The sequence below is a fragment of the Spinacia oleracea genome, chromosome 6 (assembly GCF_020520425.1).
Source record: "Spinacia oleracea cultivar Varoflay chromosome 6, BTI_SOV_V1, whole genome shotgun sequence".
NCBI classification, from domain to species: domain Eukaryota; kingdom Viridiplantae; phylum Streptophyta; class Magnoliopsida; order Caryophyllales; family Amaranthaceae; genus Spinacia; species Spinacia oleracea.
Window position 1 is genome coordinate 135,468,719 of NC_079492.1, and position 27,719 is coordinate 135,496,437.

Here is a 27,719-nt window from a genome sequence, read left to right on the forward strand (position 1 = left end):
ACTGAATTACTGACATCAGCTTGGTTGTTAGCAATGCTGCAATATGATTGGTTGATGTACTGCTGCACTGTGATTGGTTGTTAGGATTCTGCTGCCTTCTGATTGGCTATGACAGCAAGGCATTGTTGTCTTATATAAGTAGATTATTTCCTTTCTAAGTTTAATTAATAATTCTGTTGTAATGAGCGTACACTCTAAGCAATACTCTCAATAATATTCTCTCTATCTTAGCAAGCTTTGTTTATGGCTGCTAAGAACTAAATCTCTGCAATCTTCTCTTCTGCTGTGCTTCTGCTGTTTTTAACATGGTATCAGAGCAGTGATACAAAGCTGCATTTCGAGTTCTTATTTCTACAATCAGTCCTGTTGATTCTGGTATGATTTGTTTCTGCAAATTCTTTGATTCGAAGCTGTGATAATCAATTTTTTCTGCAATTTACTGAAAATTCTGGAAATCTGTTTAGTTAGATTCCTAAATCTAGTGTTGGTTCTGTGATATATTGTCAGTAATAGTCATTCTCAGTTGATATTCCTGTATTCTTTTCATCAATCTCAGTATCTGAACCTGTTTTTTAGACTCTCTTTCAATTGAAAATGGGAGATCACAGTAATTCTACACCTAATCAGGATATTACTAGTCCTTTCTACCTTCATCCTACTGATAACACAGCTAATCAATTGGTTTCTATCAAGTTTAAAGGAGATGGATATGGTGACTGGAAAAGAAGCATGATGATATCCATCTCTTCTAAGAACAAATTAGGTTAATTTCATTAATGGAACTTTGACAAAACCTGATGTTGATCATCCAACATACCATGCATGGATGAGATGTAATGATATGATGATTTCATGGCTGCTATTCAACCTAGATTCTACTATTGCAAAGAGTGTCTTATATTTTCAAACAGCTAGAGAGATTTGGTTGGACTTGGAAGATAGGTTTGGCTTTATTTCAGGACCTCAGTTGTTTTCTCTGGAGCAACAAGTGTCAGAAATGAAACAAGGTGGACAGAATATCTCAGAGTTCTTTACTGAGATAAAATCTCTGTGGGATAAGATCAGTGCTGCAAATCCTTTGCCTACATGTACTTGTAATCTTTGTACATGCAATCTGACACAAAAGATCTTCAAGATGCAACAAGATCAGAGACTTATGCAATTCTTGATGAAACTTGGAGAACATCTAGCTATTGTTAGGGGTAATCTGCTGATGCAGCAACCTCTACCTACAATCTCACATGCATACAGAATGCTAGCACAAGAAGAGAGGCAAAGGGAGATAAGTACTCCAGTGCCATCTCATGATTCTCATGCATTTGCTGTTGATAGAAGGAGATACAATGATTATCATAGAGGTGGATACAGAGGTCAACAATCTTCTAATACAGGAAGAAGTGCTTATGGAAATTTTGGAGGAAATAAGTCTGCAAATTTCAGAAGGCCAGTGGCAAGCTATTTCTGTGATCATTGTAAAGTCAATGGACACAGTACAGAAAGATGTTTCAAACTACATGGGTTTCCACCTGGTTTTACAGGATTCAAAACTGATAAAAGAGCAGCTGCAGCAGCATATTCAGATGAAGGGTATGGAGATGATATGACAGAGTATCAACAACAATTTTACACTCCAGAAAAGGAACCACAACAAAGCCAACCTGGATTTCTGACTGCTGAACAATGTACTCAGTTGTTGAACCTGCTAAATAAGCAACAACAACAGCCAGACAAGGTGACACCAGATACTGAGTTTGAAGAAGGAGATACATCAGGCCATGCATTCATGGCAGGTAATAATACTTATTGTTTTCTTACTTGTTCTAATTCCAGCTGGCTATTGGACAGTGGTGCATCAGATCATATGTGCTCAAACCTAAGTATGTTTGATCAATATGAATCTGTTAATGAAAATGATGAGTATATCACTATACCTGATGGAAGAAAGGTGTCAATATATCACAAAGGAACTGTGACAATAGACAAGAACATACAACTGAAGGGTGTTCTACATGTTCCAGATTTTCAATACAACCTATTGTCTGTGAATAAGTTATGTTCAGATATGCAATGCACTGTCTCATTTACTGCTGATAAATGTTTCATTCAGGGCCATTCAATGAAAGGGCCACAGGTTCTTGGTAAAATGAAGTCTGGATTGTACAGTGTAAATACAAATGAAGACAATGGAGTTCAATCAGCCACAAGTTGTCTCTCAGCTTCAACTACAACCAATAATGCAGATGCTCAGGTTTGGCACTTGAGATTAGGACATATGCCTTTCTTAAAAATGAAACATGTGATTGATAGCTTAGGAAATGTTTCCAATCATGATGTTATCTGTCAGATATGTCCAGCTGCTAAGCAATCTAGGAATTCTTTTCCAATTAGTAGTATCAAAACATCAAGAATGTTTCAGATGGTACACTTGGATACCTGGGGACCCTATAAGCACAAAACACACAATGGATGTACTATGTTTCTTACTATAGTTGATGATTTTACCAGAACAACTTGGACACATTTGTTAAAATCTAAAACTGATGCTGTTCCTATTCTTGATTCTTTTCTGAAAATGGTAGAGACACAATTCAGTTCAAAAGTTTTGTGTGTCAGGTCAGATAATGCATTAGAATTGTGTGAAGGAGAAATGAGAAAGATTTTAATAGACAAAGGCATAGTGCATCAAACCAGTTGCAATGGAACACCACAACAGAATGGGGTTGTGGAAAGAAAACACAGACATTTGCTAGAAACAGCTAGGGCTTTGCATTTTCAATCAAAGTTGCCTATCAGATATTGGGGAGAATGTGTCTTGTGTGCTACTTATCTTATTAACAGAATGCCATTAAAAAGTATTGGGAATCTCACTCCTTATGAAAAGTTACATGGTCACAAACCCTCATACACACATCTGAGATCTTTTGGGTGCTTGTGCTATGTTTCCACTACTAAGGTGGACAGAAGCAAGTTTGATGCAAGGGCAAAGCCATGTGTGTTTATTGGTTACTCACCTACACAGAAAGGGTACAAAGTGTTGGATACTGAGTCAAACAAAATCAGCATCTCCAGAGATGTTACCTTTCATGAAACACATTTTCCTTTCCATTTGTCTACTGAAACAACTTCTGCAGTTTCAGACTTTCCTCCATACATTTTCTTACCTGTACACACACCCCTACAACCTAATCTAGATATTTCTATCTCCACAGTTCAACAAACACCATTATCTTCATCCACTATACAGTCCACTATCTCTCCATCTTCTTCTACCACTTCCTCTCTTTCTCCATCTCTCTCTCCTTCACCTTCTGTTTCTAACATTTCTCCTGTCTCTTCTGATCTCTCATCTCCTTCTACTCTTTCTTCTTCTATTCCTCTCACAAATCACCCTGATAACACACCTATCAGAAAATCCACAAGAACATCCAAACCACCCTCATACTTAGATAACTACCATTGCTTTACTTCCACACACTGGTGCAATCTTGTTTCTTATACCTGTGTGCCACAAAGTCATCATGCCTTGATTACCAAGTTAGAAAGTCTGACTGAACCAAAGAACTACAAAGAAGCTACTTTGAGCCCAGAATGGATACAGGCCATGGAGAAAGAAATTGAAGCTTTGTTAGCAAATCATACATGGGAAGTTGTGACCTTACCTACTGGTAAGAAACCTATAGGGTGCAAATGGGTGTTCAAGGTTAAACTTAAGGCTGATGGGAGTCTGGAAAGATGTAAAGCAAGACTTGTTGCACAGGGTTACACACAGAAATATGGCATAGATTATGATGAGACTTTTTCTCCTGTAGTGAAAATGGCAACAGTCAGATGTATTATTGCAGTGGCAGCTAACATGAACTGGGATATCTACCAACTTGATGTAAACAATGCTTTTCTTCATGGGGATCTCCATGAAGAAGTTTACATGAGAATGCCAGAAGGGATTCCCAATCCAGAGAACAAAGTGTGTAAACTTACCAAGTCACTATATGGGCTCAAACAGGCAAGTAGACAATGGTTTGCTAAGTTACACAGTGAACTGCAGAAACAAGGATTCATCCAATCAAAGAATGACTACTCACTGTTTATCAAGAAGCATGAGGGGTATATTACTTTGGCTGCAGTATATGTGGATGATATCTTGCTTACAGGTAATCATTTACCAACCATTACAGCTTTGAAGAAACACTTGAATGATGTTTTCAGCATCAAGGATCTTGGCATTCTGAGTTATTTCTTGGGAATAGAAGTTGGGTACATGTCTGATGGTGTAATTTTGACTCAAAAGAAGTTCACTAAGTCCTTGCTAGCTGACAGTGGTTTTGATGTCAAGAAACCAGCTTTGACTCCTCTCCCTATCAACACCAAATTGTTAATTGATGAGGGACAACCATACACCAATCCAGAACTGTACAGATGCCTTGTGGGGAAGTTGAACTTTCTCACACACACAAGACCTGATCTTTCATTTGCAGTACAGTTACTGAGCCAGTTTATGCACATGCCTAGACTACCACATGTTGCAGCTCTAGTTCATGTGCTTAGATATGTCTCACACACTGAGGGTCAAGGTATATTACTCAAAGCTTCCACCTCTCTTACCTTACAGGCCTTCTCTGACAGTGATTGGGCTTCATGTCCCAACACAAGAAGGTCCATCACTGGTTATGTTTTACTCCTGGGTGGTTCCCCTGTCTCATGGAAGTCAAAGAAACAAGGGACAGTCTCTAAAAGCTCTTCAGAAGCTGAATATAGAGCAATGGCAGCTGCTGCTTCAGAAGTGACTTGGTTGGTCAGACTTTTGGAAGAGTTTGGGATTACTAATCTTAAACCAGTGACATTGCATTGTGATAACCAGTCAGCCATATACATAGGCAAGAATCCAGTTTTCCATGAAAGAACAAAACACATAGAAATAGACTGTCATTTTACCAGAGAAAAGGTCATGGAGGGTCTGCTTCAATTAACTTATTTACCAACTCATTCTCAAATTGCAGATGTCTTTACTAAAGCTTTGCCTTCACCTCAATTCACTGAGCTTCTTTCCAAGCTAGGCCTCTCTCCTAGTACCCCTAGCTTGAGGGGGGGTGTTGGATTACAGAATGATCAACACACACAAGTGCAGCCTCACCATACACAAGCTAGTCTTGCCCACACATGATTACAGCTCTTGTAACTGAATTACTGACATCAGCTTGGTTGTTAGCAATGCTGCAATATGATTGGTTGATGTACTGCTGCACTGTGATTGGTTGTTAGGATTCTGCTGCCTTCTGATTGGCTATGACAGCAAGGCATTGTTGTCTTATATAAGTAGATTATTTCCTTTCTAAGTTTAATTAATAATTCTGTTGTAATGAGCGTACACTCTAAGCAATACTCTCAATAATATTCTCTCTATCTTAGCAAGCTTTGTTTATGGCTGCTAAGAACTAAATCTCTGCAATCTTCTCTTCTGCTGTGCTTCTGCTGTTTTTAACATATCATGACTATCAAGTAGTGGTTAGAGTTTGTTACAAATTATTTGGAAATACTTTGTAGTAAAATAAAGCTAAACTTCATAGCTTTGGCCAACCAATGCTCCAAAAGTGAGAGTCATGGACAACTCAGTTGGTTAGAGTTTCCATCCCGATTTCAGGTGATCCTGAGATCGATTCTCATCCCCGCCCTTGTGGTTCATTTGCACACACACAAAAAAAAGCTCCAAAAGTTAGTTTTGTTAACTTTTGTTAACACTAACGTAAAAGGAGGATGTTATTTCTATTTAGTTGGAATCATAAGTAACTTACTCAAATAAAACACACAAAACAAAGAGAAAAAACTACTTTAAAAGTTATTGTTGAGCATGCAAGTAGCTCGTGTACATTATCATTTAAGATTGTGCCTAATTTGTGTGTGAAAATACTAGTTAGTGCATATGTGTAATTGACAAGTAATATTGTTCGATATTTTAAGCTAACAAACTAATTCGTGCAATGTATTGTTAATTTATAAAATACAATGATATCGCAGTTATGGTCTCTAAGCTCCTACCACATGCTCGCTTATGTCTATCACGTGTCACATGCGTTGGACATGCATGAGAGACGTCATGTCTACATCGCAATATGATCACATGCTTGTCCATTCATACACATAATAGTATGAGGGGCAATCGTAGTAAAAGTGATAGTAAAAATTTTGTCAACCATTTATAGCTTGGTCATGACTCATGACTTCATGAGCATGGAGCAGAATAAAAGATAATAAACATTTACTTAGGACTTAAAGAAATAGAGAAGTGGGCAAGAGAGAGCACCAAAGAGGCATATTCATGACCAAAAGTCCAAAAATAATCGTTGATCAAAACATGCAACTTCACAATAAGAAGAGTCAGTGCAAACATATTTTGGTGAAAAGAGAGAAAATCATTACTTTATTTGTCCCAGTTTCTTTTTTCGTCAGTTTTAATGTAAGTTGTCATATACTCCGTATAGTTTATTTTATAGCATTCCGCCACAAAGTTTATGGCCTAACATCATCTCATACATAATTACAAAAATTCCCGTTAACTGGCCAAATTAATAATTCGAACTTAATTGTGACCTACTTCCTTCATTCTTATTTACATGACATAATTGGGTTTTGGACACTATTCACACAAGCTTATTTGACTTCTTTTTGTAATTTATACTTTAAAAAAATCATAGTCCTGTGGGGTATTGTTATATTCGTTTCAATAAATATTTTTTAAAGATCAACTTTTTATAATTTTTTCTTATCCATAATTAAATATTATTAATGTTTGAAATCGTACATTAACAAACCATGACTAATTAATTATGTCACGTAAATAAGAACAAAAGAAATACGAAGTATTATATAAAAAACCTCTATCTTAACCATCAGACCGAAACTTAATTAGTTTTTTTTGGTGTTAGCACCGGTTCACCTTTAGGGCTAATCCGGATTCGGGGCGAGTTCTGAGTGAATAGGTTTCAGTCCCCTCCCAATTGTTGTTGCGGGGGATCGAACGGAGTCTTCCCTACCAAATTCAACCTCAATCACCGCTAAATCAACAGACAATTGATACCGATACCTAATTAGTAACCATGGATTAAAAATGAGTTAAGTCAAAATAGACAGTAACAAAGCAAGTGCACCGCAGTTGATAAACCCTCCCCGGATGAAAAACCATTTCCAAACATTTCAGTCGATCCCCAGAAATTCAATTCCATTCAATCAAACCTTCAAATCCCGTTATTCCTGAATCAATGGCTTCAAACATCATAAGAAACTCCCTAAAATCAATCAACTCACAAACCCTACGAACCCTAACCAATCACCGCCGGACATTCACCGTCGCAGCAGCCACCTCCACCACTTCCACCGAAGAATCCGATGCATTTACCTTCTCATCAGGCGGCGGAGACAGTAGCATACACCTGAGGGCGGCAAAGAAGGAAGCGGCGTCGACAGTGACGATGCCAATGTCGTTCATGACAGGGTCAATTGTCGGAAAGAGATTCTACAAGAAAGTGACGACGAGAGAAGCTGAAGATGGGAATGGGTGGAGTGTAATGCTTGATTATCGTACCCTAAAAACCCCTTCCAAACGTCCCCTTAAACTTCCCACTATCTCTCTTGCTAAAGCCATTGCTGCTGAGTGGGATTTCCAGGTTACTTCATCTCCTCTCTCTTTTCATAGATCGGAATTTTGAGGTGATCATGTTTGTTATTTTCTTTTAATGAGCTAGGATGTGAATTGGGTATTCGGAGATGATGTTAATTTGTTGGGTTGCTGCACAATTCTTGTCAGCATTTATAATTTATCTTTTGGTTCTGTTATTGCTCTTGTGAGATTGGTACTGAGTATTTGTGTTTTGATGTTGTTTGAGTTGGGTTTTGGTGTTAATTGAATTTCGGGTTTGTTTGGTATTATTTGTAGCAAACAGATGGAATAAGACCCTTCACAATGCCACTCATGAAGCTTGCTTGTACTGCATTAGAACGAGTTCCTGTGGTTCGCCCGAAAATAATCGATAATTTGATGAGCAAATTCAATCAAGACTTAGTTTTTTGTCGAGCTCCAAATGACAATGAGTTAACCATCGGTGTCTATGGTATGGCCCTAGTTTTGATCACCCTCTCTTGTTTTAATGCGTACATGTGATGTTTATCCATGCTTGTGTACAAATTTGATGGTAATTGATGACATTCTATTGCCGAGGGCCGGTCCTCTATGCTTGTGGAGCTGGACTGTTGGAGAACAATAGTAATATAGTAGCACTCATGAGACAATAATGCGTATTTATATAGCTTTGTGTTCTTTTTATGAGCGCATTCTAGGTGCTCTGTTTGTGTTTGGTTGGCAAATACGAACGTTATAAGAAGTTAAGAGGGTGAAAGTAACACAATACAAGAGGAAGGGGATTAAGTAATGCAAGTTCATTTTCTGGTGAAGTATTCATGTAATATAAATAGACAATATAGCTTAAAGTAACTTAAACTCATTGTCTCTATAAAGACATGCTTGGATTGAGGTTAATGCATTATGGGGGTAATGAAGACAAAATAAATGGAATATATGAATTTAGCTATCGGTCTATAATCTCAAGGCGCACTAGCGTAGCCTTTGGTGCGCCTCGAAGTGAGGCACACTTAATAACTATAAAAAGTTGGTGAATAAAAGATGTGAGCTATAGGTGCACCTCTTTGAGTGCTCGCCTAGATTCAAAAAAAGTGCTTTACCCTATTCACCTTGCACCTAGGCACGTTTTTACCCCGTTTTTCATACACTTGTCACCCCCAAAATGAGGGTAATTCCCCCATATTCCCCTCCTTTTGACACAATCACTACCATATCCTATCAACCACCAACTCCATCCATTTCATTCCCTTTACTTTTCTTCTATTATGCCCCCAATTTAAGCATGCCCCAATTGGTAGTATATTACTCCATAGGCTTTGGTTGGAAACTTGGAATTACATGTTGGCAAGTTGTTGCTTCACTTCGCCTGTTTGACCCACTATTAATGTTAGCTCTTTGTATTGGTTGTTTATTCAGCTCATAGTAATAATTACCATAAAGATATTTGGTAAATTAGGTGTTAGATTACAGGCTTTCCATATGGATTAGTGGTTGGGAGTTGAATCCCTAACCTTTAGGTCCTGGGATCAAACAATAGTATCACTCTCTTTCTTTCTCTTTCTCTTTCTCTTTCTCTTTCTCTTTCTCTTTCTCTTTCTCTTTCTCTTTCTCTTTCTCTTTCTCTTTCTCTTTCTCTTTCTCTTTCTCTTTCTCTCTCTCTCTCTCTCTCTAAAATCAGTTATTAGCTAACCGCTGATTTTATACAATAGAACCAACTTTTGGAAAAACAGCCAATACTCGAGAAAGTGCTGTTGCAGTTATCTTGATTATTTGTGCTGAGAAGCCACATCAATCAATAACTTGAAAGCTGAAAGCCAATAAGAAATACTTCGTGTATCCAAAGTCAATTGCCAAACAAGACAATAACTTGGAACCTTTTCATTCGAGATCTAGTGTAACGACTTAGCATGGTTGCTGAAAGCTTTGAGTAATGTTATGTGAACTGTGCTGTGTGCTCATAATCTTTGAATATGTGTATGTATATTCAGAAGCATTTGATAATGGTCTTCTTAAACTGCCAGTCTAGAAATCAAGGTTTTTTCCTGTCAGTTGCTGAGCAGTCTTGACTCTCTTGAGGGGAGGACCAGAATGTGCTTTGAATTATATTTTTAACTTGACTCTGATTTTGTGCCCTGCTTCCATAGTTTTGAAAAGCGCACCCTAGGCTCAAGGCGCAAGTCCTGACGCCTCAGGCACCCTCGGAAGGCGTGCGCCTTTGCACCTTTTCCTAGGCGCATTGTTGACAAATGATATTTTCTTTTAAAAAGGCCAAAACCACGTGACTTTAATGGCTCTCTAACAGTTAGGATTTACTATATTGAAAAGAGGAGAGAGGAAACCCTAAAATTTTCCATTTTTCCTCGTCTTTTTCAGCAACGGCCGACATGTCATATAAACTCCTCTTTTTTTTTTTAATTTAAAGTAACTGTTTTATGTAAGGTGTGATACACTTCTTTTGAGAACCTAAATAAATTGTCAGTGACTAAAAAGTTACTTGAATCTTCCTATATCCCCCCGTTTGTTTGTTTTACTAAAGAGTTGCTTGAACCTTACTAAAAAGAGGAGTAATGATTGGTTGTAAGAAAAAGGTTGAAAAAGTAAGAAAGATGTAATAAATTATTGAGTAATAGCGGGTAAAGTAGGATAGAGATGATGAAAATGTGTAATTATTATGGGGAAAGGCGGGTAAGATTATAAAAAATGATTGCAAAAAATAGAATAAAGTAGAAGTGGATACATAAAAAAAGCACCTCTTTTTTAAAAGTGGATGCATTAAAAAAAAACAGGAGGGAGTACTATTTTGATTATTTTTCTCCCTGAAAGTAAATACCACAAAAGGTTTTTTTTTTTTTTTTTAAATGTGTGTCTAGGCTCCAGGGACTTTTGCTCCTTGGTGTGCCTCGCGCCTTTTAAAACTAAGCTTGCTTCATTGAACTATGAACATTGGTCTTTTTATATGGAATTTTCTATATTACTTAAATCGATGTTCCTAATCACACATTTACTCTGAAAATCTCTGCAGAACGCCAAGTTGAGAAAATAGATCCACTACTTAAGTGGGTGGAGTCAGAATTTGGGTACAAGCCTGTTGTGTACACCTGTTTTTATGGTGGCAAGCAGGATGAAGGTCTTGTAAAAGCCGTAGAAAGTCTATTGAAGAAAGCAGACGATTGTGAACTGGCAGCCATTGACGCATTGACATCCGCATCACATTCTTTAATTATCTCTATCGGTATAGTTCGTGGCAGGTTGCAAATTGAGGAGGCCATTGAGCTGATTCGTCTTGAAGAAGATCTGCAGGTTAGTGGCATCGGCTGTGTTCCTTAATCGACCCCCCCCCCCCCCCAAACCCGATCTAACCATGACTTGCTGCATCAATGAAGTTATTTTATAACTTACAAGTTCAAAAATCCTGTATGAGAAATATGTTTTGAGATCATGGCCTTTTGTTTCTAATTTCTGTAGGTGGACAAGTGGGGTCTAGTCGAGGGTGGTCATGATGTTGATGTTGCGGACCTGAAAGTGCAGATTGCATCAGCTGCTGTGTTCCTTTGGCTATCAAGGAGGGCATAGTATCTGCATTTTGATATATTTTTTTCAATCAAATGAGTTGATTGTGAATTGTGCATTTTTGTATGTTCCATTGGACGCTGTATTCACCTAATGACTACGAGCCGGAGCTTTTTTGTAAAACATGTGTAGCCTTTCCGAACTTAGTAAGTGTAATAATCTGCTTCGGCATTTCTTAGAATTTACACTTCTTTATTCTTTATATTTTGAATAATTACAAAAATTCCTCAAGACCACAAAAATAATCTGCTATGCTATTTGTGACATTTCCATCAAATTTAGTACTGTATTTTTAGTTAATTAGTCATGTACAATGAACAGAGAAGTATAAAACGGTTTGCAGCAAGCCGAAGCAGCTGGTTTTGTGGCAGATTAAGGATCTTCATTGCAGCACTGCACACATACTGGTGGTTGTTTGATGACACAATAACAGCATGTGGTATCACAGTCATTGTTGCAACCTGTTACAGTAAATCACATTTCAGTCATTTTTTAAACTGATCGGAAGCTCTATTCTTCCAAAAGAGCATCAAGATTCCAAGTATATCTATCTACTTAACAGACATCAGGAATGACACATGTCTCTTCCTGGTGCAATATTTTCCTGTCAAAAGTCACTTTTCTAAAAAAAGAATCTAATTTATTTTCTCTCCCTTTGTATTAACTCGGTATGAGAAAAAAAATATAGGATTATACGTCAGTATTAGAAGTTTTTGGTAATAGTTTAGTCAAACAGTTATATCAATAATAGAAAATATATTTATTCAAAATAGGTAAAATTAACATATAAGCCTATGGAATATTTTGGTCAAATTATCATATTAAACATACAAAATATATAATACGTAGTAGGATAGTTTCAAAATAAAAATTTTAAAAATAAAATACGTAGTAGGGAGGAAATTGCATATTATATTATTAAATGAATATGTTCATGATTTATTAAATATGCATTAACTATAAGGGATAAATATTCAGTTAATTTTTTTTTTAAAAAAAAAGATAGTCGAATAATAATTTTTGAATATCCGTGCATACTCGGGAACTGATCTAAATACTACTCCTTGAAAGATAGCTTGAATTCACGGGTTGGCATAGATTTCAGTTCCATTACCTGTGACTGTGATGAAATACTGAGCCGGTTTCAATTCTTGCGGCTTTATCACAAATGGAAGGCGGTTGGTTGCCAAGATAACAACAACGTTAACTGAACAATGAAAAAGGACCAGGCACACAATGAAGTATGCTATTGCTATTGAATGCCTCATAATTTTTGATAATTTGCTCGAATGGAATGCCTTTGTACTTTGGAAACTGACTGAAGATCCACCACATTCCTCTTATAGGATTGTTTTTGTACTTTTATTATCTAAAGGGTTCAAACATATGACATGATTCATCAACGGTGTGTCTTTTTGTATATAGTAGTTACTAAAAAAGGAGTCTTTTACTAGTTAAGAAAAAACATCATGTTCTTTATGTGCGTTAATAGGTAATCCTTTCAAGTGGAACAAAGATTTAGTTTAAAGGATCACTCAATGTGAACCTCACACCAGATTCTTAAATAAGGATATATACATGGTTACTTCAACTTCATCAACGTATCATAGGCAAACTGAAAGAGCCACTTGAAAATGCAAGATAAAGTTCAGCATCATTAACATTTTTCTAATTCATTCCCGGCGATAACTTGAAAAATATGGAAAAAGGGTGCCAAAACATAATACCCAATACAACCCTAATAATTATACTACCACCTTTCAGAGCACAAGGATTCACCAGCTAAATTCCCTTCAAGTAGAGGTTACAATTGCGTGATAGATTACATGAAAAAGCCAATCTGGGCAACAACGCAAAGACCGAGATTTCAGCTTCAGGTAGCAGGAGGAAGTGTTATGTACTTTTCCAATAAATAAAATTCAGCTTCTCCACCCCATAGACAGTTTTGGTCAAATATTCAGGAAAAATTATTCGAGGGTCTCTAATCCTGCAATGATGGTACAGTGAATTAAGCAACTGCAAAAGGCCCAAAACACGCCACAAACAGTGCTGTTCACAGTCCACGGTGAAGCTCAACAAGAACTGGAGAGCAGAGAACTATAACCTCATTAAGCTCACTCCTGGTTAGGTATTTGAATTCGGTGGCGCTTGAAAAATTCTCTAAATCCATAATTACTGAGGTCATGACTGAACTGTAAATTTATAAGATAAAACAAATTTGATATCAGATAAGCAGCATGACCTGATTGATTAATCATAACATATTGTAGTGGCTTAACTGCTTAAGAAATATGATTCCTGTTTGTATTTGTTAAGTAGCAAGCAGCAAGAATGTAAAGATTTGACTTTGGGCATTGGAAAGCTTAATATTTAGTCAATTAGTAGCAACCCATGGAAGAAGATACCTAAACGAGATCAAAGCTCAATTTCTTTGTCAATTGAGTATTTTAAGGAACAACAGCATAAAACAGATTAAAAGCTAGAGGCAGATAACAGATTCTTACAGGCAGGACTTTCACTGAGTACTTGGTGACATTTGGATCAGCGACCTTTCCCTGGGCAGCAGCCTGCAAGAGAGGAAAGAGAAAAGTTTAATGTCTTGGAGATGGCATATATAAATTGTACATATCCCTGTGCCGTCAACTACATTCATTTCAAAACTGTTTCTTTTTATACCAAAAAGAGATCAATCAACAAGTGTTTCATGCTTCTTTAGATTTTTTTTTGAAGAAGGCTTGATCCTAAAACTGGATGCTTCCAGGATTGTCAAAAATCACAGAAGACTATACAGCATTTAGAAATAGAAGGAGAGCACATACTTGCTCTGGTGTATGAAATATTTCAACAAACGGGTATTCCTTCTGTTGCCGTGTTATACAGAAGCCTGGATACTTTGGACACTCAACCTGAAAATACACAAGAATCCAAAAATTAAAGATAGAAGAAGTGAAACTAAAATATCCTAAAGTGCTGCGTAATGTTGTACTAAAGGGAAATGCATGTAAATCCCTTATATCTCCTTTAATATGCCTGAAGTACTGGCAGAATAAACAGAAGAGACATGACGATCAGCAGGGAAAACCATGACAAACCATGATTTCAAAGGCTACTTTCCCATTCTAGTACTGCCTCAAGCTTTCTTACATAAAAACAGAAAGATGGATATCATTTTAAAACGTCTCAAAGAGAAAAGCAATGAAGTCTAGCCATAAACATGAACTAGTAATGACAAACTGCAGATCCATATTCTTCACATGATGAAGAGTGAACCTACTCTCACAAATTTGACAAGGTAAGAATACGCAGACCCGTGAATATAACACAGCATAATGAATAGGAAACCTACTCTCATAAATTTGACATGAGGGTAAAATTCTGCTGCAGCCTCTTCTAATACTTTGTCAAGATGTTTTGTGTAATTTCCCCTGCATAGTTGACAGTTTGACACAGTTTCCCAATTAGAGGGAGTACAAAGGCTAAAATGAATTGTAGAAACAAAAACCAAATTTTGTGAAGGGAGTAAAAAGACCAACATACTACCTTATAGTGAAAGCAACAACCACAGGGTGACCTTGATGAAGAACCTGGACAAATTGACGCTCTGACGTAAAATGGATTACACGTGATGGGCCTAAATCCTTGGGATAACCAGTATAATACCTTGTATTTTCACAGGAAAATACAAACAATAATAAGATACAAATACTATTTCAAAGATTACGGATTCAAAAAGGAACATTTGTTCAATACCTGCACTTTTCACGAAAACTAAGCATCATCTTATTGAAAACCGGGGATTCTGAGTCTTCTGACATTGTTGGCATGGAGTGGACCTTCTATGAGAAACAAGTATTAGCAAAATCAGCTATTAAGCAACACTTTAACTTGAGAAGAAAAAACATGAAAGAAAAGTCTGCAGAACGTTTTTTATCAGCAATCAGTCAAGTGTTCAAATCACTAAAAAGAAAAGCATTAGTTATAATCTGATTTCTTAATAAAAGGCAAAGTATTGCCAAAAAATTATTACTCCCTCCATTTCATAATGTAAGACACTTGTTTAGATAATGAGCTTTGAGTCTTTGACTTTAATTTCACTCAACACATACTGAAAAATCACACATATATTATGAAACAGAGGGGGTACGTGAAACTAATTTCTCTAAGGATTGCTCATTAAACAATTATTCATGGTCTCATACTCTCCTCCCATATTTCTTCAAATTGCTCCAAAATTTTCCTCTTTTTCGTATTTTCTTTTAAGAATAATGCACTTACACTAATGCAAATAGAACAAAGGGTGGATTCAGGATTCCAGGATAAAAAAAAAGGCGCATGAAGAGAGTTAAAAGAAAATACATTAAAAAAATTGTTCAACATTGTACAGTTAGAATTAACTAATTAATTCAACCAATTAAACTCTTATTTCATACCAAAAGGGTTTGAGTAACTTACATCACACCTGTGTTAATTCTACGAAACATAACAGAAGCAAAGGAAGAAGAAAAAAGCCCTGATTCAGAATCAAATTCTATATTTAACACACTGACGAACCAATCAAACAACTGAAGCAATCAGGTTTAAAATCAACTAACTAGTTCACCTAATTAAATTAACAGATTGCTACTAACTTCTTTTTGGTTGACAAAATAAATTGCAAAAGACACAGCTATTTAGCTGAAAAATAGTCAAGAAATGCAACTTTCTTCTATCTCCTTGAGGCAACTAAACACAACTAACTAAACTAAACTAACATAAATGAACTTCGGACCAGGTTAAATCCCATTATTTTGGGAGTAAGGCTTTGTTTTTGTTGTATAAACCAAACAAACATAAATGAACTTCGGATCAGATTAAATCCCATCATCACTTGTTAACATGTGAACTAAGCCAATTGGGGTTGAACTTCGTATAAACAAAACTAAATACGACTAACACTAGCCACAATTAAATCAAGCAGTGGATTCTCTACACAGTTTTTCATCATAGAAATTACAAGTGAACACAATGTCGGATATAGAAACTTGGGAATGGGGGGGGGGGGGGGGGGGGGGGTATGATCAAATGGATGAATTGTAAGGCAAGTTGAAGATGATAGAGATAAAAATTAATAAATTGTTTGAACTTGGAATCAGTATCGGGATTTCAAGAAAAAACTTACAAAATATACAAGTAAAACTTCAGAAATATAGTCGGCAAATTTTCACTTTTGGAAATTGATGCAAATTCGACAAGTTTTCACAGTTTGGAAAATTGATGTACTATGCGAATTTCAAGTAGAATTTCTGATGAAACAACCACTAAAACAAACCCCAGCAGGCCAGCAGAATGTAATTAACAATTTGAAACACATGATATCAGAAAATCGAATCATAATAAAAAGTCCAAGAGAATATATTTGACAATTTAGAAAATTACATTTATGAATCAATAAAAATACAAATAAAATCAACAGAAACATCGATACAAAAAACTTGTAGATAAATACCGAGAAAAGCAGCAGCAGAGAACGAGAGGTGGTTTGCAGAGGCGGCGCCGACTAGAGATACAACTACAAATGCTTTGTTGTTAGGATGTTAAGAAGAGGGGGAGGATGCGATTGCGGGAGGTAGGAGATGACTTCGCCAAGTATTATTTGAGAGAAGAGAGAAAGTCCCAAATGCCAAAGCGTTACAAAGAGGAAGGTTTTGGAAGTGAAGTATTAAATCCAAACCTCATTTGGAAACTTACATTATCGCGATACAAATTATTAATATTGTGTATGTTCCCTAGTATTAGGGGTGAGCATGGGACGGATACTTGAACTAATAATAACATTATCGGATCGAATAACCGATAATTAATAAGACTAAAATTGATATCAATGAACAGAACTGTTAAGTTCGGGGACCTGTACTTCGGATCCCTTCAGATCGAATATCGGGTACTCGTTATGATATCCAATTGAAAAAATAGACTTTATAACTAGATTATTGTAATATCATTCAACACTAGTTACCAACATTAACACATGATTTTGACTATATTACTAATGAAATTAGAATTTACTCAAATTATACATTGACTATTAGCATTTAGAATTATGAGCTTTTGGGAAAAAATATTTAAATTGAGAAAAACTTGAAAAAAAGGCTTATCGGATAGTTATTGGATACCCGTTATTTATAAAATGATAACCGTGACCATATCCAATAACCAAATTTCGGATCGGCCCAAACCGATAACCATATCGGTTCGGGTATCCACTTTTTCGGATCAGATATTGATTCGGGTTTCGAATTTTTGGTTTTTCGGATAGTTACACTATATCAATATCTCATTTTGGGTAAATAAGAATAACTTTTGACGTGCAAGGTGATTTCAACAAATGAAGGTCGTTTTTCTCAACAAAAAAAAAACAAAACAAATGAAGGTCGTCAAACAAAATTTTCGTTGCCTTTCTGGCGTTTAATATCTTGTGTTTAGGTCGGTGTGTAAAAGCTAATAGCCTAATATGCTCATTTTACGATTAAATAGCCTTAAAGCTTAGAGTATGCACATCAAAGCTCTTGGTAAGGCTCTCCGAGTAAGCTCTTCAAAAAGAGAGAAAATAAGAGTCAACTAAGAGCAAATATCCGAATATTATATTGTTAGCTCTTGAGTGGAGGGAGAGTTGTTCAAGGTAACTCTTAATATTCGGGGAGCTAGTTCTATCATATCATAATATGTGTTCATGACTTTTTATTCTTCTATAGGACCACATTACAGTACACCAACAGTTATTTGACCGTGCATGTAACTAAAAGATGGTTGATCAATTATAATAGAGAATACTAAGAATATACTCGTATTTGTATTAGTGTATCATATTATTATGTACATAGTATATGTGCACCCGTCACACATTATTCCAACAGTTACTCGAAATTTAGGTTAGAGAAAGTGTGGATAAAGCTTGTCACAAACTTTAAGTTTAGTTTAATGGTAAATTCAAGTTAGCGTCCAAAAGAATAAACAAAACTTCATTGATTCTTCAGTATTAGTCTTTCTTAGACAAGAAACGGAAATTAAGCTGCTTGACCAAGAACTATGGATGTTTAACTCAGTTTTAGTAAGTTCGTCTGGTCAAATTCATAAAGCTGAGTGCTTTGATGAAGTTGATACATTCCTGGAGTTGAAACATACTAGCCAATGAACATCAAGGATCAATGAAACCATGAAAATTGAACCCTTTCTTGATATGGGGTTATCGACTCGATGTTGAATATCAAGAGAATCCTACCAAAACACCAACCTGATCTAACTATGCTATGATAGTTCTCAGAATCTCAGAGATACTGCAAATTAGAAGAGCAATTAAACACCAAGTATCCAAAAGAATGTTACTTCAGTCTCTATTTAGATGATAAACTGCTGCTTAAGGCTTAAATTCAGTGAATAATCCATCCTCCATACGGGGCAACACATAGAATACTACATGATTACCATAGCCCATAAACAATGATGGTTTTCGAGAGTGAAACAAATAAAAGAGATGTACATGAAAAGAAAGAACACATGGAATACTACATGATTACCATAGCCCAGAAACAATGATAGTTTTCGAGAGTGAAACAAATAAAAGAAAGAACATAAATCATAAGACTCAATACCCCATCCAAATACGACCTCCCGGCAAAACTCATCTTCCATACTGATGTTCCAAATTTGTCCCGTGCCCCATGAAGAAAATCTGGATCTTCATCGGTTTTGCATGAAATTTTGATTTGATTCATGAAAGAGTAGGTGAATTATACTCCCTCCATTTCACAAAAATTGCAACACTTGCTATTTGGGATGTTTCAAAATAATTGAAAGCTTGCTATTTCAGATGTTTCAAAATAATTGCAACACTTACCTCTTTGGTAACTTTTACAATTTAACTCATTTACTTCAATCATATTTATCTGCTCTTGCCAAAAGTATTGTGCAAATTGCAAGTGTTGCAATTTTAGCGAAACAGAGTAAATATAATAAACATGACTATGCTCATACTGTCATACCTCTATACATGTGTCATAAATTTTTTGAAGGAGCATATGTTTGAAATGTTGTTCAGTGGTGTCTGACGAATGCCCGTGACTCTGTGAGGGTCTAGATTCTTTTCGGCCGTAGCACAAAGTTTCACAGCTAGAGAGGTTTGAGGATAGTTGCTTCGTCTACCCACCATCTACATCATTGCATCACACGAATTAATATGATTAAACTTCAAATGTAAATAAAAATATCATCTCCTGTTCAGGGCTACTCAACTTCTACACTTATACAAATGATACAGTGAAGATAGAATGTGGTACCTTGTAGCAGTCATGACCAAGGCCATTTTGCGTCGGTCCAACTAAACTGATGACCTACTACATCCTTGTCCTCCCTTAGACACACACCACTTGTTCCATAAACCCCTGCTTTACAGCAATTTAACTTTTTGTCCAGTGATACAGCTTCCTCTCTATATGCTGGATAACTATACCTAGGATGTTGAACGAATGAAACGCTTTTCCACCAAAGCTTAAGAGCCTAGCACATGAAGAGAGAAAAGGAAAAACAAAACAATTGTTATGATATACACACGAGAGCATGCTTTGCAGTATGGTCCTGGTCAAATTCTTTTATTTTTCACCTGAATGTTCTTAATGAGCTTATAAAACAGATGGCCACTGTATGTGTAATTCATAAGCTTTAGTAACCAAAAATGTGATCATATTACAAAAAAGTATAATTTAACAGAGCATTTGTGAACTGGAGCAAGATTTCAAGAACTAGAGAGCACCAGATATGTGTGATAGTGATACTGTAAGTCTATAACCAAAGAAAATTACTGGAGATGTCAGCAGCTTGTATTTTAGAAGCAGCTAATTTCTCTAAAAGTTCGCATCATTACCTTTGGTTCAGCCAGTAAACTAAATGATCAACTGAACAACACGCCAAGTCGCCACTGAATTCTGGTTCATTAAAAACTGATGCATCTGTATATATTACAGGCATTACCACTACCGGAATACTTCTGTATTATGTGGCATAAAGACTTGGGAAAACCTCCAAAGAGACAATGAACTAACAAGTAAAATATTTGGAAATCACTCAGAAATAAGAATTCTAAGAAGGGTGCTTCGAGTAGTTGTAATCTTTTAAACTAAAAGTTGCTAAAACCTACCATAACTGAGGATTTGAAACCTTAGTGTCTCTCATTGAGTCCCTTGTCACCTCACTACAACATCATGGATGCAGGATTGACAGAATGTTGCAGATGTCATATATACATATTGGAGATTCTCCATTTAGATACTTGGGAGTTCCTCTCTCCACTAAAAAGTTGGGGTATAATCAGTGCAAATCCGGGTTATTGCTAGAATTAGGTCCTGGGATGCTAGACAGTTGTCTTATGCTCGAATATTGCAGCCAGTTAAAATTATTCTTTTTAGCTAGATGGTGGCGTCGGCTCTTTGTTCTTCCAGAAAAGATCCGAGAGTAGCTCAGTGCAGGCAGTGCTAACCCCTCTAGAAAGGCTCTAGTTGTTTCGAACTTGTTCTGTATGCCAAAATCTGCCAGTGGGTTAAATGTCATGGATATGATAATCTTGGAATAGGGCTTCTGTAACTAAGCTACTGTAGGAAATGAATAATAAAAAGATGGACTTTGCGCTAGGTGGATGTGGATTAATAGCTATTTCTTGAAAACAAAGAAGTTGGAGCATGGTTTAATTCTAAGCCTATGTCTACTGTTTTACTTTTTTGAGTGCTCAAAGTATGTAGAGCAGTAGAAGCCACTGGTGGTTAAGAAATGGAGTTTATTCTACTAAGCTGATGTACCATCACTTAAAGGGAGATTTCCCTAAAAGTTTCATGGAGGAGAGTGGTGTGTAACAAAAAGGCTTCACCTAAGAGCATTTATATTTTCTGCTTAGTTGTATTGGACAGGCTTCCTACTGCAGTTAGGCTGCTGAGATGGAAGGTGGTTGACACTGACACTTGACTCGACCTAGGTATGTCCCAGGCTTTCTTTCATGCTCTCCCATATAAAAGCATATTTAGCACAAGTTTATAAATGTTAATGTCTGCCAGACTGACATTTGGTTTCAGAATCAAGTAATGCTAACTCCTTCTGGGAGTTTCGATCTCAACAACATTTAGTAACAATAAGTTCCACACGGAAGGGATCTAAGTTTAAAATAAGGTTAGAGAAATAGCAGCAATTCAATTAGTAGTAGAAAAGGGAAAGCTCAGCAAGGAACTAATTTCAATTGTGCTCGTCAAGCTTTTTAGATAAGGTGAGTCGAGGCACACATTTTAAATGTATTATGAGAAAAGTAAGCTGCTCCAAGAAAATATTTTCCTTGTTTCAGGAAAGCACATCCAAATTGGCTTTCAATAGATAGAAAGCTAAGCTAAATCCCATTCTATAGCTTGATAAAAATCCCAGCCCAATCAACCACTAAACCAAAGCTCCAGTAATTTTCTACCGAATAGGTCAGACGGCTAATTTGATCTGAAAGTTATTCATGCAAATGATTCTCAAAGAGATAAGGAAGGTTGAATTTATCTAATTCTGAGATCAAAATTTAACACTATGCAACATACTTCTTACACAGGCCAAGTAAATAATGACTGGATCGCTACTATTTGAAGAGTTGCTTGCAGAAAATAAATTGTAATGCAAATATTATCCTTAAAAAGTGTAAACAATAGGATCAGATTGTACAAGCTCAGAAAAAACAATGTTACTTTCTTTGGAAAAGTATCACTTACATGCCAATATATCCAAACTGCAACTTTGTGCGGCATCAACCAGAAGAAGAACATTTGATCTGGAGCATTTGAGGAACTCACTCTCTGCGCTCTTAATACAGCGCAGAAATGTTCACCAAGATCCGGATGCTGAACTGAAATAACAACTGACAGATCTCTTCCGGGTGCTGTTGCCTTCATTTTCCAACTCCCTTGCATGTCCTGCAGAAAAGAGTCATTTTGATCTCAGATCTGGAATGAGGTAACTGACATTCTGACAAAAAATAGTTTAGGATATGTATTTGAAGAAGTTGAGTAGAATAGCTACTGTTTACTGCTTGATGAGTTACCATGAGCACAGAATCGTCTGCATATGCATAGACACAACAGCTAAAACTTGTGTATTTCTTACAGTAATTAAACTACTCCCTATGTGGAAGATAATTTTGGCCTTTTTGGGACACAAAATGTAGTAAGTAAACTTAGTCCTAGGGAGTTAGGGATAATATTTTCAAATTTGATGCCAGACTACCAAAATCTTATTGGGACCCTATGCATCGGCTACTTGACTCGTAATAGGAGCTAGTGATCCCTCTATTCTAATTACTTATGATTTCAAGAGTAGGGCACATAGTCTGTTTGAAATACATCAAAAGATTGGAAGACAATGACTATAACCTAACAGGGAGCACTGGTTATATGTTTACATGATTCCATATAAGCCTCAAACTAAAGATTTAAGAAAGAAGGCGGGAAAATTAGATTTCTAATATCATACCATGAAAGGACTAACATGTAGTGCTTTAGCCACCACGTCAGAGCTTGGATCGAAAACAAATGTAACTCTTTCTCCCCATGGTGTATTGGTTACCTAGACAAAAACAAAATACAAGAAAAATATCACATCTGTAAACAACTCAACATCACAAAGACAATTGAATATTAAATATGGTAAAGAATATTCAAGAATAATGCATAAGGAACTTGAATACTTCAAATAATATTTCATCAGCAAAACTATTACTTTGGAATCACTTCAAAAGACTTCCAAGCTTTTTCAAACCACTAATTGTTTCAGAGTTTCTTTTATATGCTTGCACGAGCCAAAATATTCACCCAGTACCACCCATGAAGGTGACATAGGTCTTCCAAACACCATCCATGAAGAAGCTCAACTAATGCTTATCTCCTCTCTTTTGGGATGAATCTCTTCAAATTAAGGGATAATGTTCCTGCGTCTATTTACAAAAGTATTTTGGATTCTCAAGATAATTTAAACTTTAAACTTAACAAAACACTAGAAAAAAAAAATCACTATACTTAACTTTCAAATTTTTAGCATTCTACTAGATTAACTTTAGAGTATCCTTGCCTAAAAAATCTCACTTAAAACCTCTATTACCGATCAACAAATGGTATAACATATCTATAAATCTTAAATAAAACTCTTTCTCCTGATTCCTGAGTATTTTGCATGTGTATTCTTCATTAGCATCTTCGTCCAAGATTCAAGTCTGAATACCACATGTTAAGAGTTATTATTCTGAACGATACTTGATTGTCATACATTTTAACTATCCTTACAATTTTTGGTTGAGTATAAGGCTACCTTCCATTTACCTCTTTATATACTCCTATATCTCTCTCCTTGAATACCTATTGTCCCAATGGATGTACATATACTCTTTTTGGCTCGGCCTCATTGATTCCCCAAAGTACTTCTAACCTCCTCATTCCACTATACGGTCTCGCAGCGTTTTACTTTTGATTGTAAATTAGAAGAGGTTGGAGCGAATGAAATGACAGTAAAATCCAAATGAAAGATTTGGTGATCCTAATATAAAAACCAAGGCTTTGTGCACAAGCATTCCTCTGCTTCCATTTATCGATGATGAATAGTGTCATTAATTCAGTACCTACATTAGCAGCAGCAACCATACAAGAAAACCCAATAGCCTAATCATTATTATCATTACCCCATTGCCTCAAAGAGGCTCCCGAAAGAAGCGGGGTAAGGGGGGGTCGGACGTACGCAACCTTACCCCTGCGATTGCAGAGAGGTTGTTTCCAATTGACAAAAACCAATAGCCTAATAACTGAATAAATTATGAAGGCTTACCAAAAAAAGGTCACTCATCTCTTATAAATGACCAACATCTTCATAAAGCTTAGCATTACTAAGGTGAGGGTCAAAAATCACAACATTTTAGTGGAAACCATTCAGCTCAAGAAATGCAATATTTAATCTTCACTTTACTTAGAATATAGGAATATATCCCACACTCCAACATCTCCAGGGACTATAGAAAGACATGTAGCATCAGCACCACCCAAACCCCAGCGTAAACACATTGGAAGCGCGTGCCAATATCCTAATAATTATGAATACATCTTTTCTTAGAACCACAACTGCACAGAAAATATGCTTAGGAAAGTTTCAAACTTCTATATAATAGACCACGTCATTTTGCTAAGAACAGATCCATGGAAGAGGATGAACGTTTTGTCTTTTCTGCTAACAACCACATACACTTCTCACATATCTTTTGTATTCCTAACTTAAGATTTAATATCTGACATTAAACCATTAGTATTAACCTACAAAGCATCCTATGGATCTCATATATTGTAAAATTCATTGTTACATCCACATTCCAATGAATATTTACACCAATCACTAAAGTTGACGACTTGACGTTGTACCAAGAAGAGAAAAGTTCATTTTAAGTTAGGTAGCTTCTACTATCCACATGCCATTATCATGTCTAGGAGAGATTATGGCTAAAGATGGCAATAATTTGCAACCTACAACAGAATGTGTTGAAAGGGGAAGAGTTAGAGTTAGAATTGACGACCCCCTCTCCTAAAACCCAAAGTCAATGAGATTCCAACACGTTCTCTATATGTCACTACACCCGCACCCCAAACCCCTAAATTTACTAAATTTTCTACAGTTAACGGTGAATTTTCCCCTGTCTTCCTGATGAATCTTTAAATCCAGTGATGTTTGGTGTCGTTTGAGTGAAAACTGTGTTAAATGCCATGACGTTTAATGACTAATGCTTTGATAATTCCACCGTTGCAGTATATTATCATCTCACTTTTTTTCTTAGTATGATGAAAATATTGAGCATTTTGCCCAAAATTATAACGTAGTAAGGACTAAGGACGCAGTTAGGCACTAGCAGCTAACTCAAGTTTCCCTCTGCAACCACATGAAATGGTCTCATCAGTCATCACTGAGTGCCAGAAGGTGGTGGCCCAATAACAAGGGAGTTGATGATTAACTTTTGCACCTAGTGATATAGATATTAGTATGATGTGTGTAAAATAGAATGATTCTCTAGTCATGTCTAACTTAGCACTAGTTGTTAAGAAGTGAAAGCTACGGAAGTTTCTCTCAAGCTCTCAAGCACATGAAATATGTTTTCACTTAGTTGTGCATGAGTGATTGTAACACATGGTCCCAAATTTCCAATTGAAAATTCTAACCAAGAAAGACAATTCCATAACCAAATGGAATCCGCTATCTACTACGAATCAATTTTGTAAAGTAACCTCTCCATAACTTAGATTGCATGTATTCTTTGAAATTATCAAATTACCTCAGCAATACACTTCTTCAAACTGGCAGTAGAGTCTTCTAGCTCATAGCAGTAGTATAAACTCAATGGATTTTGTTCATATCCCACGCTAGGCGGTATTGTCAAGAGAGAACTGCAAAATAAAGGCACCGCGTTTCAGAAAATTATACATATATAAGGATAGATATTGTCACTTGTCAGATAGTTCTAAAATGATGTCTTGAAAAGAAATTGATGGCATATTCTTCCTATCACAGCTGACATACTACACAATGAAAAAGAGACATCACCTTTGCTGATAAACAATGTCACTCTTAAATCCTAGCCACACTATCCAAATTGAATCGAAATTAGTAGACTAACACGGTGCAATTTGCATACATACTAAAGCTGAAGCTAAAACATCCAAAACAACTGCACGTTTATTTATGGTTTCAATGAAGGGAAGGATAGGGGAGCTCTTTGAGCTGACTTATGTGATATAGCTGATATTACAACTGACTAATTGGTCCATAATGGGGGACTTCAACACTGTTTTGAACATGGATGAGAGAGTGGGTCAGCCTATCAGGCTAACTGAAGTTGCTCCATTTAGAGAGTGCATGGATCACTGTGCTGCTAGTGACATAAAGCAGTCAGGGTGATTCTTCACTTGGATCAACAAGTGAGGAGATGGAAGAAGTGTAAACTGCAACTTGGATAGAGTCATAGCAAACGAGGCTTGGAAAGATCTTTTCCCAACTGCTGAGGTTTGTTTCTTACTCGAGGGTGACTTTGATCATTGTGCAGTTATGATTAAAGTCTATCCTACATAGCATCAATAAAAGACCATCTAAATTCTTTAACCTGTGGTGTCTAATCTGTACATCTCCTCAATTTAAAGATGTGGTGAAGAATGTGCAGGACACAAATATAACAGGTGCAAAATACAAAATGTACTGTGTGATGCAAAAACCGGAATTTCTTATTCAAGTAAATGAATGTTGAAGGAGGTGATTTAGGGGTGACTGATACAAAAGAACCTAGCTGAACTCACTGAAATTCAGATCCAACAACTAGCTGATCCAGGAAACCAAGAGCTTGCCATAACAGAAAAGGGCAAAAGGGAGATATATCAGCATGATCACAAGAACTATTTGACAATACCCACTTTTTCCATCAGAGTGTCAAGATGAAAGATACCAAAGTAGAATCAATGCACTGTAACAATTAATTTCAAAAGCCTAACAACAATCAATGGTGGAAGGAGGGGAGGAACTATATTCCAATATCATATACGAAGTATGTTTTGACAAAAATACAAGACCAAAATAAGTTCAAATATGGTACTCATAAGTTAAGAAATGGTACTCAAAAGCTAAAAAATGGTACTCAAAAGCTAAAAAATGATGTTCATTTCTCAAATATGGCACTCAAAAGTTTTTTAAATAATAACGAAATTACCGCCTAACCTTCGGATATGGGTTTGGAAACGCATTTTTGAGATGCCTCTCCGCTCTCGAGGGAGGGAGTACTAATTTTACAAACCAACAAAACCCAGGGACAACATCCAATAAGATAATTTATTTAAACACTAAAATTTTCCAAAGCGAAATCCAGCAAGAATCACACCAACATTTTGCATGAAAGTATTCAAAATATATATAACCATATTGAACTCCAAATTGAATTGAAAAATTGACATACACAGGTCCAGAAGTCTCAGCAATCTGCCGAGCCTCATCAGCTGAGAAATGGTTGGAAGACGATGAGGAAAGAGGAGAGCAATCGAGATCAATGAGCGCATACCGAACATTATACTGGAAGGAGTGGTGGACAGGGCGGCGGCGTTCGTGCCAAACAACTCCTTCGTAAAGAGTGAGGCCGCCGTCGTCGTCGGAGGGTAACAGCCAACGGAGAAGGAGGCGGAAGGGGAGGAGGAGAGAGAGAGCCAAAGAGATGACAGTATTCCAGATGATGGAACCTAAAAGAAACAGCAACTCCATTTTTATTTTTGGCGGGGAGTTTTCTGGTTTCCATGGGGTTGTTTTTGTGAAGTGATGAAAATAATGGAGAAGCAGTGAAGAGATGAGTAGTGAGTGGTGATACGAAGGTCCACGTAGTTTGGTTTCTCATACTCTTCTTAAAAAAATATGGTTTTGACTTTTTCTCTGTCATCTGATTCGACTTATTTTGTCTATAATTTATTTAGTACTC

General features: G+C 36.4%; 4 protein-coding genes across 9 annotated transcripts; 2 read left to right on the plus strand and 2 right to left on the minus strand.

Annotated features, from left to right (window-relative positions):
• Positions 1-581: 581 nt before the first annotated feature.
• On the plus strand, positions 582-2,333 carry LOC130464257 (uncharacterized). The gene is made up of 2 exons (XM_056833729.1): positions 582-1,790; positions 2,108-2,333. Exons 1-2 carry the CDS (start codon positions 827-829, stop codon positions 2,140-2,142), a joined length of 999 nt encoding a protein of 332 aa, XP_056689707.1. The 5' UTR covers positions 582-826; the 3' UTR covers positions 2,143-2,333.
• Positions 2,334-7,137: 4,804 nt separating this feature from the next.
• Positions 7,138-11,466, plus strand: LOC110799394 (uncharacterized). The gene is made up of 4 exons (XM_022004654.2): positions 7,138-7,658; positions 7,928-8,102; positions 10,653-10,930; positions 11,096-11,466. Exons 1-4 carry the CDS (start codon positions 7,254-7,256, stop codon positions 11,201-11,203), a joined length of 966 nt encoding a protein of 321 aa, XP_021860346.1. The 5' UTR covers positions 7,138-7,253; the 3' UTR covers positions 11,204-11,466.
• Positions 11,467-12,847: 1,381 nt separating this feature from the next.
• Positions 12,848-16,924, minus strand: LOC110799399 (uncharacterized). 4 transcript variants are annotated; one of them, XM_056833416.1, is made up of 8 exons: positions 16,686-16,924; positions 14,951-15,033; positions 14,741-14,860; positions 14,547-14,625; positions 14,020-14,106; positions 13,705-13,767; positions 13,305-13,392; positions 12,848-13,187 (listed from the first exon to the last, which is right to left on the minus strand). In XM_056833416.1, exons 2-7 carry the CDS (start codon positions 15,022-15,024, stop codon positions 13,315-13,317), a joined length of 501 nt encoding a protein of 166 aa, XP_056689394.1. In that variant the 5' UTR covers positions 15,025-15,033; positions 16,686-16,924; the 3' UTR covers positions 12,848-13,187; positions 13,305-13,314. The 4 variants fall into 4 exon arrangements, with proteins under 4 accessions (XP_056689394.1, XP_021860352.1, XP_021860351.1 ...); XM_022004660.2 differs by having other exon boundaries at positions 14,951-15,036; positions 16,686-16,921; XM_022004659.2 differs by having other exon boundaries at positions 12,848-13,392; positions 14,951-15,036.
• Positions 16,925-18,546: 1,622 nt separating this feature from the next.
• On the minus strand, positions 18,547-27,610 carry LOC110799388 (uncharacterized). 3 transcript variants are annotated; one of them, XM_022004644.2, is made up of 6 exons: positions 27,210-27,610; positions 25,545-25,656; positions 22,718-22,810; positions 21,961-22,161; positions 19,513-19,732; positions 18,547-19,385 (listed from the first exon to the last, which is right to left on the minus strand). In XM_022004644.2, exons 1-5 carry the CDS (start codon positions 27,506-27,508, stop codon positions 19,523-19,525), a joined length of 915 nt encoding a protein of 304 aa, XP_021860336.1. In that variant the 5' UTR covers positions 27,509-27,610; the 3' UTR covers positions 18,547-19,385; positions 19,513-19,522. The 3 variants fall into 3 exon arrangements, with proteins under 3 accessions (XP_021860336.1, XP_021860337.1, XP_056689393.1); XM_022004645.2 differs by having other exon boundaries at positions 27,312-27,602; XM_056833415.1 differs by lacking the exons at positions 18,547-19,385; positions 19,513-19,732 and adding an exon at positions 19,759-20,757 and having other exon boundaries at positions 27,210-27,605.
• Between the last annotated feature and the right edge of the window lie 109 nt (positions 27,611-27,719).

Excerpts from the sequence above, each read along its gene's own strand:
- LOC130464257 (XM_056833729.1), top strand. The coding sequence starts at position 827 with ATGAGATGTAATGATATGATGATTTCATGGCTGCTATTCAACCTAGAT. Across the intron at positions 1,791-2,107 it reads AGGCCATGCATTCATGGCAG|GGCCATTCAATGAAAGGGCC; the intron begins GTAATAATACTT and ends TGTTTCATTCAG.
- LOC110799388 (XM_022004644.2), bottom strand. The coding sequence starts at position 27,508 with ATGGAGTTGCTGTTTCTTTTAGGTTCCATCATCTGGAATACTGTCATC. Across the intron at positions 22,811-25,544 it reads TGAAGAAGTGTATTGCTGAG|GTAACCAATACACCATGGGG; the intron begins GTAATTTGATAA and ends GTTTTTGTCTAG. Across the intron at positions 22,162-22,717 it reads TACATGTTAGTCCTTTCATG|GACATGCAAGGGAGTTGGAA; the intron begins GTATGATATTAG and ends TCTTTTCTGCAG.
- LOC110799394 (XM_022004654.2), top strand. The coding sequence starts at position 7,254 with ATGGCTTCAAACATCATAAGAAACTCCCTAAAATCAATCAACTCACAA. Across the intron at positions 7,659-7,927 it reads CTGCTGAGTGGGATTTCCAG|CAAACAGATGGAATAAGACC; the intron begins GTTACTTCATCT and ends TATTATTTGTAG. Across the intron at positions 8,103-10,652 it reads GTTAACCATCGGTGTCTATG|AACGCCAAGTTGAGAAAATA; the intron begins GTATGGCCCTAG and ends AAATCTCTGCAG.
- LOC110799399 (XM_056833416.1), bottom strand. The coding sequence starts at position 15,024 with ATGCCAACAATGTCAGAAGACTCAGAATCCCCGGTTTTCAATAAGATG. Across the intron at positions 14,861-14,950 it reads AGTTTTCGTGAAAAGTGCAG|GTATTATACTGGTTATCCCA; the intron begins GTATTGAACAAA and ends TGAAAATACAAG. Across the intron at positions 13,393-13,704 it reads ACTCAGTGAAAGTCCTGCCT|TTCAGTCATGACCTCAGTAA; the intron begins GTAAGAATCTGT and ends ATAAATTTACAG.